This window comes from Pholis gunnellus (assembly GCF_910591455.1).
Source record: "Pholis gunnellus genome assembly, chromosome: 7".
Classification (NCBI taxonomy): domain Eukaryota; kingdom Metazoa; phylum Chordata; class Actinopteri; order Perciformes; family Pholidae; genus Pholis; species Pholis gunnellus.
In genome coordinates, this window is record NC_136533.1 from 1,364,912 (window position 1) to 1,381,587 (window position 16,676).

General features: G+C 44.0%; 1 protein-coding gene across 3 annotated transcripts in view; it reads left to right on the top strand.

Annotated features, from left to right (window-relative positions):
- The window catches only part of lsp1a (lymphocyte specific protein 1 a), a 24,802-nt gene continuing 8,126 nt past the window's right edge, over positions 1-16,676 (top strand). The window contains exons 1-9 of one of the 3 annotated variants that reach the window (XM_079162783.1): positions 1-298; positions 9,226-9,372; positions 12,098-12,491; positions 12,842-12,984; positions 13,096-13,336; positions 14,358-14,513; positions 15,344-15,387; positions 15,668-15,749; positions 16,492-16,629. In XM_079162783.1, coding sequence (XP_079018909.1) covers positions 240-298; positions 9,226-9,372; positions 12,098-12,491; positions 12,842-12,984; positions 13,096-13,336; positions 14,358-14,513; positions 15,344-15,387; positions 15,668-15,749; positions 16,492-16,629 — 1,404 coding nt within the window. In that variant the 5' untranslated portion in view covers positions 1-239. Of the gene's footprint in view, positions 299-5,999; positions 6,114-9,225; positions 9,373-12,097; positions 12,492-12,841; positions 12,985-13,095; positions 13,337-14,357; positions 14,514-15,343; positions 15,388-15,667; positions 15,750-16,491; positions 16,630-16,676 lie in introns of those variants that run through there. The other 2 variants (XM_079162784.1, XM_079162785.1) reach the window with 2 other exon arrangements.

Sequence of the window (16,676 nt, forward strand, 5' to 3'; positions counted from 1 at the left end):
CACACACACACTCTCTCCTCAGTCTGAGCTCTGGGCTTCGGTGCGGCTGCAGGACAGAAAAGCTGCCTTCAGTGTCGACTTGGAAACGGAATAGAAGAAGAAGAAGTTGATCTGTTTTTGTTTCTACCAGAAGGAGACGAGAAGAAGAAGAGCTAGAAGAAGAAGAAGAAGAAGAAGAAGAAGAAGAAGAAGAAGAAGAAGAAGAAGAAGAAGAAGAAGAAGAAGAAGAAGAGGTCAACATGTCCAACGCTCTGCTGAGGAGAAACTCCAGCAAACAAGGTTTACAAAACCTGATGAGGTATGTGATCGACCCGTTCTCTGTTCACACAAAGACAGAAGTTAATATTTAAACTCAGCTAAACATCCTTTATTTTATTATTATTTTATCTAGAAGAAATGAATTCTCTCCTGAGATCTGGAGAACAACAACAAAGCATTTCATGTGTGCGCGTTAGGATGAGGAGTGTTTTCATGTGTGTGTGTTTCGTCTTAATGGGAACAGTGGGATTACTGGGAGTGTTTTGGGTCACGCAGGGTTTTGTGTGTGGGGGGGGATTTTAATCGACTTAACCTCCTCTCACATGAAATAATCATAACAAAAGAACTCTATTAATAATCCATTTCCAGCTGGGTAATCTTTAATTGTTTTCTAAATGTATTAGCGGTTAAAGTAAAGCTGGACGCCCGAGGCTGGTTTCACAGAGAGGGAAGTGGTGTCGGTGACCTGTGTCAGAGGTGAAAGGTCACCTGAGTCACTCTTTTGTTTTTCGGGTGGCGACCCGTCCTGTCTCTTTTATTTCATCCTGTGTCGGGTTCCAGTGGTTTGTGAAGAGATAACAGAGTAACGCGGGGATGACGTCAGTCCTCCTGAGCCGTCTGCGCTCTGATTTGTCGACTTCCACCAAACAAGAAGTCGTAAAAGAACACGTTTGTCTTTTCGCAACAAATCTTTTTAAAATGTTTCGTATGATCCTCAGTCCAAATATGGTCGCTTCCTGTTCACTGGTTGCGAAAAACGACAACATGGCGACGGCCGTAATCCAAGATGGCGACGGCGAAATCGCCGAACTCGAGGCTTCCACAAACAAACGAGTGCATCGCGATGACGACGTCCTCTTCTTATAGACGGTCTGTGCGTTTTCCTCCTAAAGTCCAACAACACGTGTCCATAGCTGCTCGTTACATGAACACAGTCTTTTCCTAATAAACGTCCGTCTTCACAGGAAACAACTCGGTTAACTTTAGCTAACAAAACTTCTTAGTTAGGTTTCGGATAAAATCGTATTTGGGTTGAAATAACTAAGAGCCGTTACTGAAGTACGCAAGTTAAGTTACAAATAAATCGACTTTGACGTGTAAATGGACCCTGTGTCGCAGCGTTTTACTTCCTCATTCATGATTACGTCGATAAAATACTAAATCATTTCGTGGGATATCTACTAATTCCAGCACGTTTTTTTTCTCGTAGGAATAGCTATGAATGCTCGATGAAACCAGCCTGCTTTTGTTTTTGAGGCGTCTGTCATATTTTGGTTCCCGTCGCTTGACGTGGAGACCGGACGTCTCGCACCAAACGGTGTTTAAATGACTTTAACGTGAAATAACGACGCCGCGTAGTCAGTACTGAATGTAACCGCGTACACGTAAATATACTACGCTGAGGGGCAGAGACGTAGCATTACAAGTGAGAAAGACTACTTTTATACTTATAATATTAGTATTATCGTTTTACTTTCACACATAATATACGTGTTAAAGATTGGTGCTCCAATGTCTCAAACTGTTTTGGTTATTTTGAAGTGACGGTAGTGATGTTTCCTCAGAGGATGAACCTCAATGACTTTAACAATCCTCAACTTTTCATTTTTTCCTCACAGCGAGTCAATATTTCCACTTGTTAAAGCCCTTCAGGTCGTTTAAAGGATTCCTCTCAAACTAAAGATACGTTTCCACAGCTGATCTTTGATATCGATGGGAAGTGTCGTCCATAATAATTAGTTTTAGGGTTGATTGTTTTGGATTAGTTTGTTTTTCAAGTCTCTTATTTTGAAAATTGATTTATGAACGTCTGAGTTATTGTTGGGTTTCCTTCTCGTCTACATTTACTCTCATAAAACGATTTAGTTCCAGTCGATCTTTGTGTGACTTGAACCTAAAACTAGAGTCGGTGTAACGTTTCTCCACGCAGACCTTCTGGGTTGAGCGTTTGTGAAGTGTTGCAATGAGTCACAGCGAGGTCTATGAAGCCGATAACAGCTGGAGGAGGCAGCGTCTCGCTGTGATTCATCAACTCAGCAGATGGCGTCGGTCTGGAGGATCGACGGTGACATCATCCTAAAAACATGACGTGTTTGAACATCAGACGGCGTGATTCATTCACCGGTTTTAACCTTAAGCACACGAAGGAGTTTAGTTTGATGCTGCAGGATGCTTCCTGTTGGTTTTCAGCTGCTTAGAAACTTTTTTAATTACAGACAATTAGTTTAATTATTGTCATTAGAAAATTACCCTTTTATAGTTTTTATAGTTATTTATACTTTGGACCTTTTACTTTACAGCTTTCTGCTAAATAATGTAAATTAATCTGGTGGAAAAGTTGAATGTTTTGTGGACTGTTTAAGGCATGTTTTTACTATTTATTTTTAGTTGTATTAAAGTATCTCAGTCTGCACCACTTCAGCTAAAGTTCCTTTTCAGATTAAGAACAGCATTAAAGCCACTCGAGGTGATGAACGAGAGGCGTTTGATTTTCACACCCTGATAGCCTTGACGTCTCATTTGAGCTCATTGATTCGACCAGATTTCTTCTCCTAGAACAGCTGCACTACAACCTGCCTTTGTTGTGGACATATTTTAGGGATGTGGTTAAGTCACATGACCAGTTTTGTTGTCTGTTGATGCTGAGCATCTGAAACAGCTGCAGCACTGTAGCTGTATTTTCAGTGGTTGAATGATAATAAGTACATTTGCTAAAATACTGTACTTGTACATGAGTATTTTCATACTTTCTACTTCTCCTCCACATCTGAGGTAAATATTGTACTTTATAACATGTATAAAAGTAAAACATTTTACTGATCAATCAATACTTTTACTAAACTCAGGTTTTGAACTCATGACGTTATCTTTGCAGTGTGGTATTAGTACTTTAACTTCAGTAAAGGAGTACTTCTCCCACACTGATACTGCTGTATTGTCATCTTTACAGTATCACAGTATCTAAAACATGCTGTTATCAGATGGTAGCGTTCATGCCGGCGGTTCAAGGCCGGCTGCTTTTAATCAGCTCTCTGTGGGTGATGTCATCAGGAGGCAAACCTGCTTCAAAACAAGCTAACTGCTGCGACCTCTGACCCCTGACTCCCCCCCACACATGGCCGGGTGTCCTCGGTGTTTATGATACGGGAGATAAGAGGCTGAGGAATGTTTTTGGGGTGGTGGGGGGGTGTAGTTAGCTGATGAGTGATGGGGGCAACCCATGAACCCCCCCCCCCCCCGGAGGGAAAGTCAACAGAGTGGGGCTTCCTGTCTGTAAACAGAAACTACAGAAACTCTTCTCTGGTTCTGTTCATCTTCTGACGAAATGATTTCTCAATCATCACGCTACAGTGACACTCGTTACCCGGAGAGGTCTGAAGGAGATTTACGTTTCTAAAACATTTTGTTTCTACCTAAAAACCCGTGGAGCTAACATTAGCAGAATACGTTAGTACATCATTAACTAGCGTTAGCACATCTATGCTACGCTACGCTTGTGCTTTGAATTGCAGACCCTCCAACGAGGAAACACCCAAAATATGAGTCAACTGAAGATGATCTGTTTGGCTTTCGTTCTTATTTTTACGCCACCGATAGAAACACGTTTTCTGTGATCATAGATTTTAGGACTGTGAGTGCTACAGGCTACGATTTCTACGTATTGGGTGAACTATTCATTCATTACTAATGTGGGAACTGCATCCAACCATGAACCAGAAGACTTCAAGGGAAACGTTCGGGGCGCTCACCTCTCCACCTTTTCGCTCGCTTGTCATTTTTTTGACATCTTAAAAGAAAAATAAAGCTTCAGGTTCAATCTGATTCAAAGTTTGTTTTCTTTTGGACTTCCCAGAGGACGATGCCCTCGGTTATCATCTGCCCAACTTCTTCTAAACTTCTCTCCATCTAAAAAAAAAAAAAACCTGTTTTGTTTGTCGTCCTTTTTGGAATGAGGTCATCCGTGTTTGTCAGGTCATTCTGACTGCGCGTCGCTTCCTGTCCCTCAAAGCTGAAGTCAAACAAACCTGCAGGGTTCCCGGACTTCAGGGATCTGGAGCCCTTGTTGTGCTCTGCATGGGGGGTCAGACACCCAGACATGCAGCCATAACAGGGGGGTTACCGTCTGCCTGAAGTCTCTGGGGGGTTTGTTGGACTCCTGGTCATTACAGCTAGAGTCTGACTGCTTTTGTGCTGTAATGTAGCAATATAATGACTATTGCATTACTTCTTTCCCTCATCATGATCAGTTTCCTCTGCTGTCGCTGAAAAGAAGAAAATCTGTAATACTTGTTATTAAATCTGCCAATTATTACCAATGAACTGATCAGAATCTCTTATATTCTGAACTAAAGACGCTTTTTAAACATCTCGGAGAAGTCTACAGATTGTGTCATTCAGAAAAATTCCTCCTCCGCTAAGCCCCGCCTCCTGAACACAGACTGGCCAATCACGGGGTCCGACAACTATCTGCTCTGCCCCACAGACTCTGGTCACCGGTTTCAGATGTTCTTCATGTTCTTCATGTTGGTTTAGTGGATTGGGAGCTTGTCATGGTTAAACGTTGTGTAATAGTGATACTCGTTACCCAAAGAGACGAGATACGCGTTTCTAAAACGTATTTCTAAATAAAGTTCATTGCAAGTAAAAGGGAATTTGCTGGAATTGCAGATTAGCACTAAACTAGTACAGCTGTGACTGATGGGAACGTCTCCAGTTCTGAACAAAATCAGAGGGATTCGTCATCTGGGAACCACTAATGTCTGTAAGACATTTAATGGCAATCAATCAAATAGTTGTTGAGACATTTCACTCAAAAACAAAACCATCAATGCGATGCACGTTTTTTTGTTATAGCACCATTTAGCAACAAGGCAATTCAAATCTGTTTTGCATAAAACATCAAAAGCATCAAACCTACACAAGAAGGAAAAGTCAGGGGATGAACAAAATCTGTGGGGTTCGTCATCTGGGAACCATGACTCATATGAAATGTATGGCAATCAATCAAATGAGACATTTCCCTTTAAACAAACAAACAGTCAACCTTCCGGTGACGCTGGAGGAATAAGTCAGAGGATGTCCAAATTCGGTGGGGTTCGTCATCTTCGACCATGAATGTCTGTATGTAATTTAATGGAAATATATAAAATATTTCAGTATAGACCAACGCTGGACCTGCATGCTAAAAACCTGTTGTTCATTTTAAACGCAGCTACAGAACCTGTGAGACGTATTCATTTACCTCTAACAGCAGTTTGACTCTATCTGCTCTCACTCGTCCGCTGACTTGTCGTCTTTTTGTCGTTTTATTCTGTGAAAGTCATCCAGTGAATCTGAATCGCTGCCCCGACTTGTCTCAACACAACGGTGACTTCATCTCACAAACGTCTTCCCACCGTCCTCGTCTGTCCCCCCGGCTGAAAGCGAGCCGTGTTATTATTGTGTCATTCAACCGAGTCATCGCTCCGCTGACAGCATGTGTACTCACAAAAGAGCAGCTAATACTTTTCACCTTTTTTTCTCCTCCCGACAGTGAATCTCTCTTTCACTCTTCAGACGTCGGTGGAAAACAATAAAGCCGAAAGTCTGAACAAGTGCAGACAGAGGGAGGAGCGCGGTGTGTGGTTGAGGTGGTGTGTTGGCAGGTGGTGCAGCTCTTTTATCCGGTTTGTGTGTCGTGTTTCTGGTGGTTTCTTCTGATGTCGGTGGTCACAGAACGGAGTTATTGAAGGCTTTGTGGCTGCAAATGTGCCGGCAACCAGCCGTGTCTCCGAAACACTGGAAGGCTGTTTGTTACTTTATAAAAACAGACTTTTTAGGGTCTTAAAGTCGGACGTGGGGGCACCAAAATAAATGTAAGGCCTTTTTTTTTACATTAAATCTCGACTTCTCTCGTCTCTTTGCTCCCTCGCGTTGACTCCTCGGCTCAGGCGACGGTCTGAACTTTCATGTCAATCACTCTGACCTCCGGGGCTCAAGGGCACGTCGTCAGCCTTTAATCTGAGGACGTGTTGGGGGTGCTGGTAGGCAGCGTGTTCGGTCTCGCCTCTGGTGTCAGTTTACATAGAGACATAAAACCGGCTTGACTCCCGCTGAGGAAGTGAAAGTGTTCTGTGCGTGTCGTTAATTGTCTCTTTTCTGACGATTGGACGACTCGAGCGAGAAAGATGTTGATGAAACGCAGGACGGTGAGGAAGTACAGCTGGCGGTTTTCCTGGTACTTTGAAAATCAGAAGGGGGGTTAATGGTTTAGTCTGAATCGGATGTTTGAGTCGAGAGGCCGAGCTTTGACAGAATCCTCCAGCGCTGATTACAGAACGGAAACAGAACGAGAGTTCAATCAGTCTGCTGGCTCGACGCCCGACAGCTTCTAACACCCAGAGGGTAAACTAACCAGAGGCCGCTTCTACACACCGTACGCGCCGCTGTCTCACATAGGAGCACCACATAATACATAATATGGAAAATGTACAATACAAGAGAAAAACACCTCCACAACCTCGACCGTAGTGTCTCTGAGCACCAGAGTCCCTTCAGAAAAGCTCTCATGTTACTGCAGCAGGTCTGACAGTCTGCCCCTCTCAGTCCTGGTTCTGGTTCTCCCGTGCCTCTCTTCCACCACTAAACAAATCTTAGACGTGCGTTACCTGAGAAGAAGCTTTTATTTTGAAAGTCAGCTGTCTGTAGCTGCACATCCCGTCCTGACGTGGTGGCCGCTGCCTCTCTGCTGCTCCCGTCCTCCATCACAGAGTTTCTGACCCTCATCCAGCTGTCCTCCGGCCTCTCCACCTCCGTCTCTTCATTCGTTTCCTCTCAGGAAGGACGGAGACACATGGAGGAGGAAGTGATGCTGATGCTGACAAAGTGGTCTTGTTATCAGCAGCAGACCTCTGAGCTCTTTCAGAGGGTCTAACAGCGATCCGGTCCCGTTTCATATCTCTAACGTCTCCTCCTTCACCAGCTGCAGAACTAAACCTGGACTTTACTTGGTGCTCGTTTCTGCAACAATTGTCATGTTTAGTTCAGAATAATTACTTTGAAAATACAAAAGAAATGGAGAAAAATGTTAAAATGTGATAAAAGCCGTCAACTGTGAGGAGCTGCAGGAGGTGATGAGTTTTGTCACTTATGAATCTGGTGATGAGGGTCTGAGGTCAGCGTGTGTCCGACCTTCCTCCATCCCCCTCTTAAAGAAAGTGGAGGACCAGATGGAGCCATTAGGGATCTGTTGGTGACCCAGAAGCCAAATGTGAGTCCAGTAACTGGACACCTGAGCGTCCAGATGGATCTTATTGAGCCGTTAGTCCTGAAAGCGTCTCCACTGAGGAACACAAGCCACAGACCGGCTCGTTGACTTATTAATCACGTGACTTCTGAACTTAAGTAACGTCACTTCCACACTTATTTCAACCCAAACTACAATATTTTCCTAAACCTAATTCAGTAGTTTTGTTGCCTAAACCTAACCAAGGTGTTTCCTGTGACGACGGAAGTTTATTTTGAAAATACTGCATGCATGTAACAGGTGGGAATTGACACTTTTTGCTGGAATTTTTTATTTATTACCAAAAATCGTAAAAATCAGAAATCCTCTTTTTATTTCCAAAAGTCCCAACTCCATATGTAGATTTTAATTATCAAAGAAACATTCAAATGTTTTAAAGTGAAGGAGAAACTGCTTCACGTCTCCATGTGTACTGATGTGTGTTTGGACTCGAGCTGTCGTAGTTAGAGGATCGATCGATGTGAGTCATCACGTTTGGTACGTTTCCTCTGGATGAACACAGATGAACAGTGTTTGTAATAAATACTGTGGAGCGACGCTGCGTTTATCCTGCAGATAAACATTTGGCAGATGTTGTTCTGAGCCGCCTCTGGACTTCACCGAGTCTTTGTTGAGACCGAGTGTCGAGTGTGATTCCTCATAAATGTTTCTCGTTCGAAGCTTTTATAGTTTCCCACAAACCACAACGGAAAAGTGCTCATTACAAGTAAAAGTCAGAAATTAAGTGATGAGATTTTGGGGGATTTTGGGGGATTGCGTCATCGAGCTGAGAGACAAATTATATTTGCCTGTTTTCTGAGTTTTTACAGTAAAAAAACTACATTCTGCTGAGAAATGATGGTAGATATTGTAAAAAGTTGATAATTGATTAATTTTTTTTAAGCAACAGCAACAATCTTTATGCTTCTTAAATGTGATTGTTGTTGCTTTATATCACTGTAAACTGAATATTTTAATACATTTCTGCTCGTTACATGAATACAGTCTTTAAAAAAAACCTTCAACAACTTAGTCATTAGACAACAAAACGACTCGGTTAGTTTTAAGGTTAGAAGGACTACAGAAGTACAGAAGTACAGAAGTTACGTGACGGATAACGAGCTGAATGAAGAGCTGAAAGATCAGGTTTTGACTCCTCGATGTCTACTTGAGTGAGAAGTCAAACTAACCAACGTATCTTCACTCAACGGTTCTTATGACATCTTATCAAAAGTTTCTCCTCATTTTTCGTGTGTTTTCCTACGAAAGTCCAGCAACACGCGTCAAAGCCGCTCGTTACACGAATACAGTCTTTTAAAAAGTTATTTCTTCACAGGAAACCGAGTTAGGTTTAAAAAAACATTATACTTTAACTACGGAGGTACGCTTGATGAAGCCAAACATGAACAAACAGGACTTTCACTCAGGAGGCTGCTGATTGTGTAAAAGTGTTGAGTTACATTTGTGAGGTGTTTTCTCTACTTAAGTTACAATGCTCATGCATGATAGTGGAGCGGAAAGTCCCAACAAATATTCTCTTAATGTAAAATCTGTAATCACAAAAAATGTAGAAACCAAGAATCCAATATTTTGCTCAGAAATATGGAAAAACTATATATTCAGAAACATGTTAGTGTTACTTGTGTGCAGCCCTGGATTAGAGCTGGTTTTCTAAACCTCACTGTGTCCTCTTGTGTCTGCAGGCTGACGGCTCAGAGGAGCGTTGAGGACGCTGAGGAGGTGGAGCGGGAGCAGCGCCGAAGAGCTCGGGAAGCGTCGCGCTGGTCCAACGGTGGATCGCAACCCGGAGAGTCGTCACTGGAGGACAGGACGCCGGCAGAGGACGGCATGTACGTACAGACCAGGCATGTGAAGTGTCTTAAAAAGCTGCATTCTCTCTAGTGTCCACCAGGGGGCGACTCCTCTGGTTGTATAGAAGTCTATGAGAAAATGACTCTACTTCTCTCTTGATTTATTACCTCAGTAAACATTGTAAACATGAGTTTATGGTCTCAATCTCTAGTTTCAAGTCTTCTTCAATACAGCATGATGTTCATTTAGTAAATGATGGTCCATTTAGAGTCACACAGACCATAAAGCAGGGGATGCTTTAGGGGCGGGGCTACACGGTGATTGACAGGTCTCTGCGTCACTCCTCCTCAGTCTAAATATGGTCACTTCCTGTTGACTGGCTTCAAAACGTCCACAAACCAACGGGTGACGTCAGGATGACTACGTCCACTTCTTATATACAGTCTATGGTAAAAACAAACAAACTCCCACTCACAAGTTTACACAGTCTACAAAGTAATTAATGATAATTAACTTTAATCACTTCAAGACAAAGGTGAAAAAAAGCTTTACGAGGTTGAACCAGGACGATTTCGTGTTTTCTCTGTCTGAAAATGAAAATGTAAACGCTAAAGAAGCTGAATTCCATGTTGTTATAATCATGTTATTAAGTGCAGAACATCATTCACTCACTCGCCTCACGTCCAACGACTTCCTGTACCAGCTGCTAGCTGTGTGACTGTTCTTCTTTCTGCTGACGACTGCCGGTGTTTAAAGAGTTTGTCGTCACGTTTCGCAGCTGTGAAACTCGAAGCTCCTCATCGTCGCCCGCTCGCTCGGTTCACGCAGGTTTCCCGTTAAAAACAAAATGTTTCCACTGGGAGAAGCTGCAAAACAACCTCTTCCCTCCCGCTGATCTGAAGACGAACACACAGCTGCTTTCTCATTACACCACCGCAGAGGAATGTTTACTACAAAGCGACTCCCGCCGTGTCAAAGCTTGTAGCCGGCTTTGACTTTAACGACGGTTTTCTCCTCCATCACATCACTGGGTTTAGCTGGTTTTCAGGCTGCGGTGACTCGGCTTTGAGGCGGCTGCTCTGGAGCCTGTAATTGAAAGCTTTTCTGTACAAGATGCAGCAGTGATGTAACGCTGCGTTGAAATCCCCTTTTTGATGCATGATTTGCGGAATCCGAGGAGGTCAGTGGTCAAGTTCTGGCAGAGCTTGAACCAGGCGGCAACCTCCAGTTCTGCTGAGTGAAAAGCTGCATTCTCTCTAATGTCCAGCAGGGGGCGACTCCTCTGGTTGTATTGAAGTCTATGAGAAAATGACTCTACTTCTCTCTTGACATTTGTACACAACTGGAGTCGGGACATCGTTAGCTTAGCTTAGCTTAGCTTAGCATAAAGACCGGAAGTAGGGGAAAAACGTGGAAGTCATGGTTTGTGGTTTAGCTGCAGTTTCTCAACAAATGCTCGAGAAAAAGACAAACATTTAACATGAAATGTTTTGTTTCCAGCGAAAATATAAAATCTAACATTATATGCTACATATTCTGTTATCGTTAAGCACATTATGTTCTCACTTTGACCTCAATGACAGAAATCTGAGGAGAATAATAAGGTCAAACGGAGAAGGCGGACATGTTTCCTGACGGACGTGTCTCGACCTCGACTCACTCACTGCGGCTCAGGAATCCGTTCAGGTGTCACAGACACAGAGACGTCGCTGCTCGTTGAGGCTGATTAGCTGCTGAGAGACTCCCATCATGCAGCGGGGGCCGTCTTAATCATCCGGGGAATGCTGAGTGAATTCCTTTCCGCCAGCTCCTGGAAACACAAAACACACTTTCATTACTTTTACTCAGCGGGGGGGGAAGCAGCTGGAGATGTTGAGCTAATTGTTGAGAATGTGTCCAATCACAAGTTCACTTAATCAATACTTGATTAATATTCAACACTTAAATTAAAGGTCAAATGTTATTCATAAATATTATACTGCGTTTTGCAGTGTTTTTTTCCCTGCAGGGTCCAGAGTTGATGGATGATTTCTCCAAACATCCTCAGATCAACGTGGATCGGTACTGAACCGCCACAGAGTAGCTGCAGGTTTAAACATGTGATGAGCTCAAATGTTCCAGATAGAAAATAAGCCTCCGGTCCAAAATCGATTAGGTTTAGGAAAAGATTGTGTTTTGGGGTAAAACCCTAGACTGTATATAAGTGGACTTAGTCATCGTGATGTCACTCATTGGTTTGTGGACTTGTTGTTTTGAAGCCTCAAATTTGGAAATTTTGCTGTCGCAACCTTGGATTGAGGCCGTTGCCATGTTTTCGGCAACCAATAAAGGGAAGTGACCCTATCTGGACTGAGGAGGAGTGACGTAGAGACGCCGTATACGTCTCTGGTAGAGACCTGTCAATCACTGTGTAGCCCCGCCCCTAAAGCATCCCCTGCTTTATGGTCTGTTTGACTCTAAATGGACCATCATTTACTAAATGAACATCATGCTGTATTGAAGAAGACTTGAAACTAGAGATTGAGACCATAAACTCATGTTTACAATGTTTACTGAGGTAATAAATCAAGAGAGAAGTAGAGTCATTTTCTCATAGACTTCTATACAACCAGAGGAGTCGCCCCCTGGTGGACACTAGAGAGAATGCAGCTTTTAAGACTTCCGGAGGTTGCCACCTGGTGGTTCCTCATTAAGTCTGGTTCAGCTTGTTTTTGTTTTTGTTTGAAACCTTGACCACCTGCTCCTCGCCCGTCTCGTCCTCAGGTACAACAGCGACCTGAAGCCGAGCAGCTCTCTGGCTCTGGAGGAGGACGAGGGCTTCAGCGACTGGACTCAGCGTCGAGAGAGACAGAGGCAGCAGCGCCTGCAGGAGCTCAGCCAGGGAGGCGAGGAGGACGAGGACGAAGAGGAGGACAGGATAAACAAACCCGTTCCCCTTAAGACCGTCAAGACCGTCCGGGCCTCGGTCACGTCCTCCGGCCGACTCCAGAGACAGGAGCACCTCAAAGAAGACGGGGTGGAGACGGAGAGGAAGAAGGAGCGCGATGAGAAGAAGATTCAAACTGAGAGGGTGAGGAGGGAGGAAGAGGAGGACAAGAGGAAGAGAGAGGAGGTGATGAACGGGAGGAAGGAGGAGATTCAAAGGCTGAATACAGAGGTAAGAGTTTGTCTCCAAACAAGTGTGATTTTATTCCAGTCAAGTCATCTGATACAAGACTCGGTCTTATTTCATGTCATCTGAGACAAGTCCAAGTCAGGTTTCTGATTCTAGAAAGGTTAGACTGAAGTCATTCATAACGAGTCTCAAATCAACTCTCAAGGCGTTGAAGACGAGTCACGTTTCACAACAATTATTTGAGACGAGTCTAATTTCTATTTCATGTTATTTTAGTCCAAGTCAGATAAAGTCTTTATAAGCAAATTACAAGTCAGCATTCAGGTTTCTGTGGCAGCTGACTTGAAATGACCCAAAATGTAACTGAAGAGGAGATCTGTTGAACTCTTCAGGTGGAGAAAAGAAAAGAGGTTCAAATCTCCTACACGTCCAAGGTTTTCCTTCACCAAGAGCCAAAACCCACAAACGCCAACGGAGACGCAACCAAAGAGGAAGTGACGTCGTACAAGAACAACAAGACGAAAAGGGCCACCAGGTGTGTAGTGCGTTTTATGGCTGTAGATAACCATTTATTTGGGAATATTCACACACATTCAGAGTATAACAGCAGATCCTCGTATCTAATAAACCTCCCCGGCGTTTGCAGCAGAGCCGTGGAGCCGGAGGAGGCGGAGACCATCCTGGAGACGGAGCAGCGGCTGGAGAAGATCCGGCAGAGCCTCCAGCAGAAGGGGAGCCAGGAGCTGGAGCAGCTCAGACACCGACAGGTGGAGGCCGAGCAGGAGCTGGAGGAGCTGAAGAGGAGGAGGGAGGAGAGGCGTCGGGCCCGGGTGGAAGAGGAGCGTCGGAGGGAGGAGGAGGAGCAGCAACGGCTGGCCAAAGAGGAGGTAAGCAGGCTTGTTGCCGCTGCGGGTTAAACCTCACGACTCAGATTATTTTGAGTGAACTATAAAAGGATAAAAGCATCCTCGAGTCATAATGTCTGCATAACAATCTAAAGCTGCTAAACTAGTGGATGTAGAGTTTATGAGCCACAAGTGGCCCATTGAAGATCAACTCTTTTATTTTGTAGCAGCTCTTCCTCCAATGTTTGAGACTGAAAACATTGACGTGAGCGGTGAAGTATTTATTCAAACAGCCAGGATAGTGTGTCTTTGACCAAAAGCACAGGTTCAATTTAATTCAATCTATTTTTGTACAGCCCAAAATCACAAATTTGCCTCAGCGTGCAGTCAATATTTTTACAACGTAACAACGCGACGCAACAAGGTATCGCAACAACGCAATGCAACAATGCAACGCAACAAGGTATCGCAACAATGTAAAGTAACAACGTAACTAGTTCAAATAAATGGCAATCCAACTAAGCTAATTTTCTGACGTAACTCCTACGTAACAAGCGTAACAACTGTACCAAAGAAAAGCGTAAAGTCAGCTTTTGGTCTCAGCAGACCACATGAACAGCTGTCTGCTTGGTGGAAGTGTGTTTGTTTGACCCGTCCTCCATCGCTCTCATCCACCCTGAAGGGACTTTCTCGCTTGTTATTTTCATTATTATAAGACGTAATGGTCGCTCTATGTGACGCTTCACTTGCTCTTCGTGACGCTCGTTTCTCTGATCAAATGCAAAAACTTTTACTTTAAACTTTGTTTTGCAAAAATGTACGACGACAACATCTTCTTCCTGGCGACTGAGCTGAGATGTCTAAACAGCACACTGCTGCTAACGAGCATATAATAAGAGAACGTGTGTGTTTTAGCTGGATGTAGAGCTCATCTGCCCTCTAGTGGTCAAAAAGATTCTTATTTTCTATATTTTAGAGGCTCTTTTTCTGCAGCATTGACCGCTGATCAGACTCATGCAGTTGATGTAGAAGTGTGGAGTTTAACTTGTGATGTGACTCCCAGGAGGAGAGGAGGCGCATGAAGGAGGACATCGAGAGGAGGAGGACGGAGGCAGCAGAGAGGATGAAGAGCCTGAGTACGTCCGGCGTGGACGGGGACGAGGCGTTCAGTCCGTTCAGTCCCAAAACTCCCAAAACTCCCAAAACTCCCACTCACAAGGTAAAGATCAGGAGACAGAAGATTCCACTACATTCATGTGAGATGTTCGAGATACGAATGGTTTCTGTCATCTGTAAAATGATGTTTATAGTGGAGAGCAGAGGCCAGACAGGAAGTGACATCATGACTTTGGCTCTCCGTGAGGATGTAAACTGGGATGATTTTTAAATCAAGTCTGATGACATCACATCACAGGAAACACTCGTTCAACGAGGACTCGATCCGTTCAGCATCGTTACTGATCGACTTCTGCAGAATGATGTCACTTTAGTAAACAACATAACTGTGTGTTATCTTCACAGCCGATGGGTTCAGGCTCAGCTCGTAAGTTGCATGTGTGTGTGTGTGCGTGTGTGTGTGTGTGTGAGCTCCCCACAGTGTTGCAGGTGGACTCTTACTTCCTTCACTGATGAACAATTCATATTTTCTCATCTTGTGCACAAGTTCAGGACAATAATAATAATAAACACCTTTTTATGTTGCACTCACGAGATGTCAAGACAACACAACGTGTCTCTTCATGTCTGATGAATGATGTGTTCAGGTGCAGCTTGAAATACAAAATGCAAAAATGGGATGAATTAAAAACCTAACTTGCTTAATTTAAAACACTGACAACAAGCTGAGAAACAGTGAAATCGTGCACCAGTCTCTTGCTCTGTTTCCCATCATGCTTTGCTTCGACAGCTGCTGCGATGACTCGTACAGTTTGATGGAGGCCAGAAGACTCGGCTCTGTTTGTGTTGGGCCGAGTCGTTGGCCGAGTCTGTAATTAACAAACGAGGCGGCGACATGAAAATAAATTTCTTCTTCTTCTTCTTCTTCTTCAGATCTCAGAGAGAACTGAGTCGCTGAACCGCTCGCTGAAGAAAAGGTGAATATCTTCATCAATCGTTCTCCTCTTCCTAACAGGAAGTCTGCAGCGCTCAAGAGTTGTGCTTTTATTCTGAAATGTGTTCAGAGGAGGAAGTTGAACCAGCAGCGTTAGTGCCTCGTTCTCATCTCTGGTCACTTAAATATCATTTAATACAGTTTACATTTTAAATTAAAAAGATATTAAACTTACTCTGGGTCTTGTGGACTCTATCCACAGTCACCGATCTGATCCTGAATCTGTTTTAACGGTTTCTTTCATGTTGTCTTGACTGAATCAGTAACAGCTTTAAGAAGACGCCGACTCTCGTCCTGCTGCCAAAGATCGACGACAAGCTGGAGCAGTACGCACACGCTGTGGAGGTCAGCGCACACACACACACACACACACACACACACTCTGAAATACGCTAAAACACACTAAAACATAGTAGAGACCTGTCAATCACTGTGTAGCCCCGCCCCTAAAGCATCCCCTGCTTTATGGTCTGTGTGACTCTAAATGGACCATCATGTACTAAATGAACATCATGCTGTATTGAAGAAGACTTGAAACTAGAGATTGAGACCATAAACTCATGTTTACAATGTTTACTGAGGTAATAAATCAAGAGAGAAGTAGAGTCATTTTCTCATAGACTTCTATACAACCAGAGGAGTCGCCCCCTGGTGGACACTAGAGAGAATGCAGCTTTAATACATGAAGCTTTGGCTTTACTCTTCAGAAGAAAGAGGCACGTAAACTGTAATAGTGCCAATCGTCATGTTCACACTTTTAATAAGTCGGATATAACTCATTAACTATGAGCTTCATGCTAAGCTAAGCTAAGCTAACAGGCTGCTGGTTGTAGTCTTCTATTTAATGGACTGACATCATCATTAGATTTAGTTTCCTCTTGAACCCTCTCTGGTGTTTTGAGCTGCTGGTGAGCTTTCGGACTCTCCATTGTTTAAAACCAGCCGAAGGTTAAAGAGCTGCTCCGACCTTTTTTGTGTCGAGGTCGCTCGTCTCCGTCAGCGCCGGGTCGATGACGTCGCAGCGCTCTGTTGTTATCTCAGACAGAAATATATATAAATACGATATCCGGTCCCTGTTGTTGTGCAGAACTCCCAGGAGGTTTGGGCAGTGAAGGCATCACTGGCCGACCTGCCCAGCTCACCTGAGGTCGTCACCTCCAAGAAAACCCTGTTTGAGGCCGGTGACGCCTGGAGTCAGAGTCCCACCAAGGGAGCCACCTGCAAGGTAAGCCCCCCCCCCCCCCCCCCCCCCCACACACACACACACACACC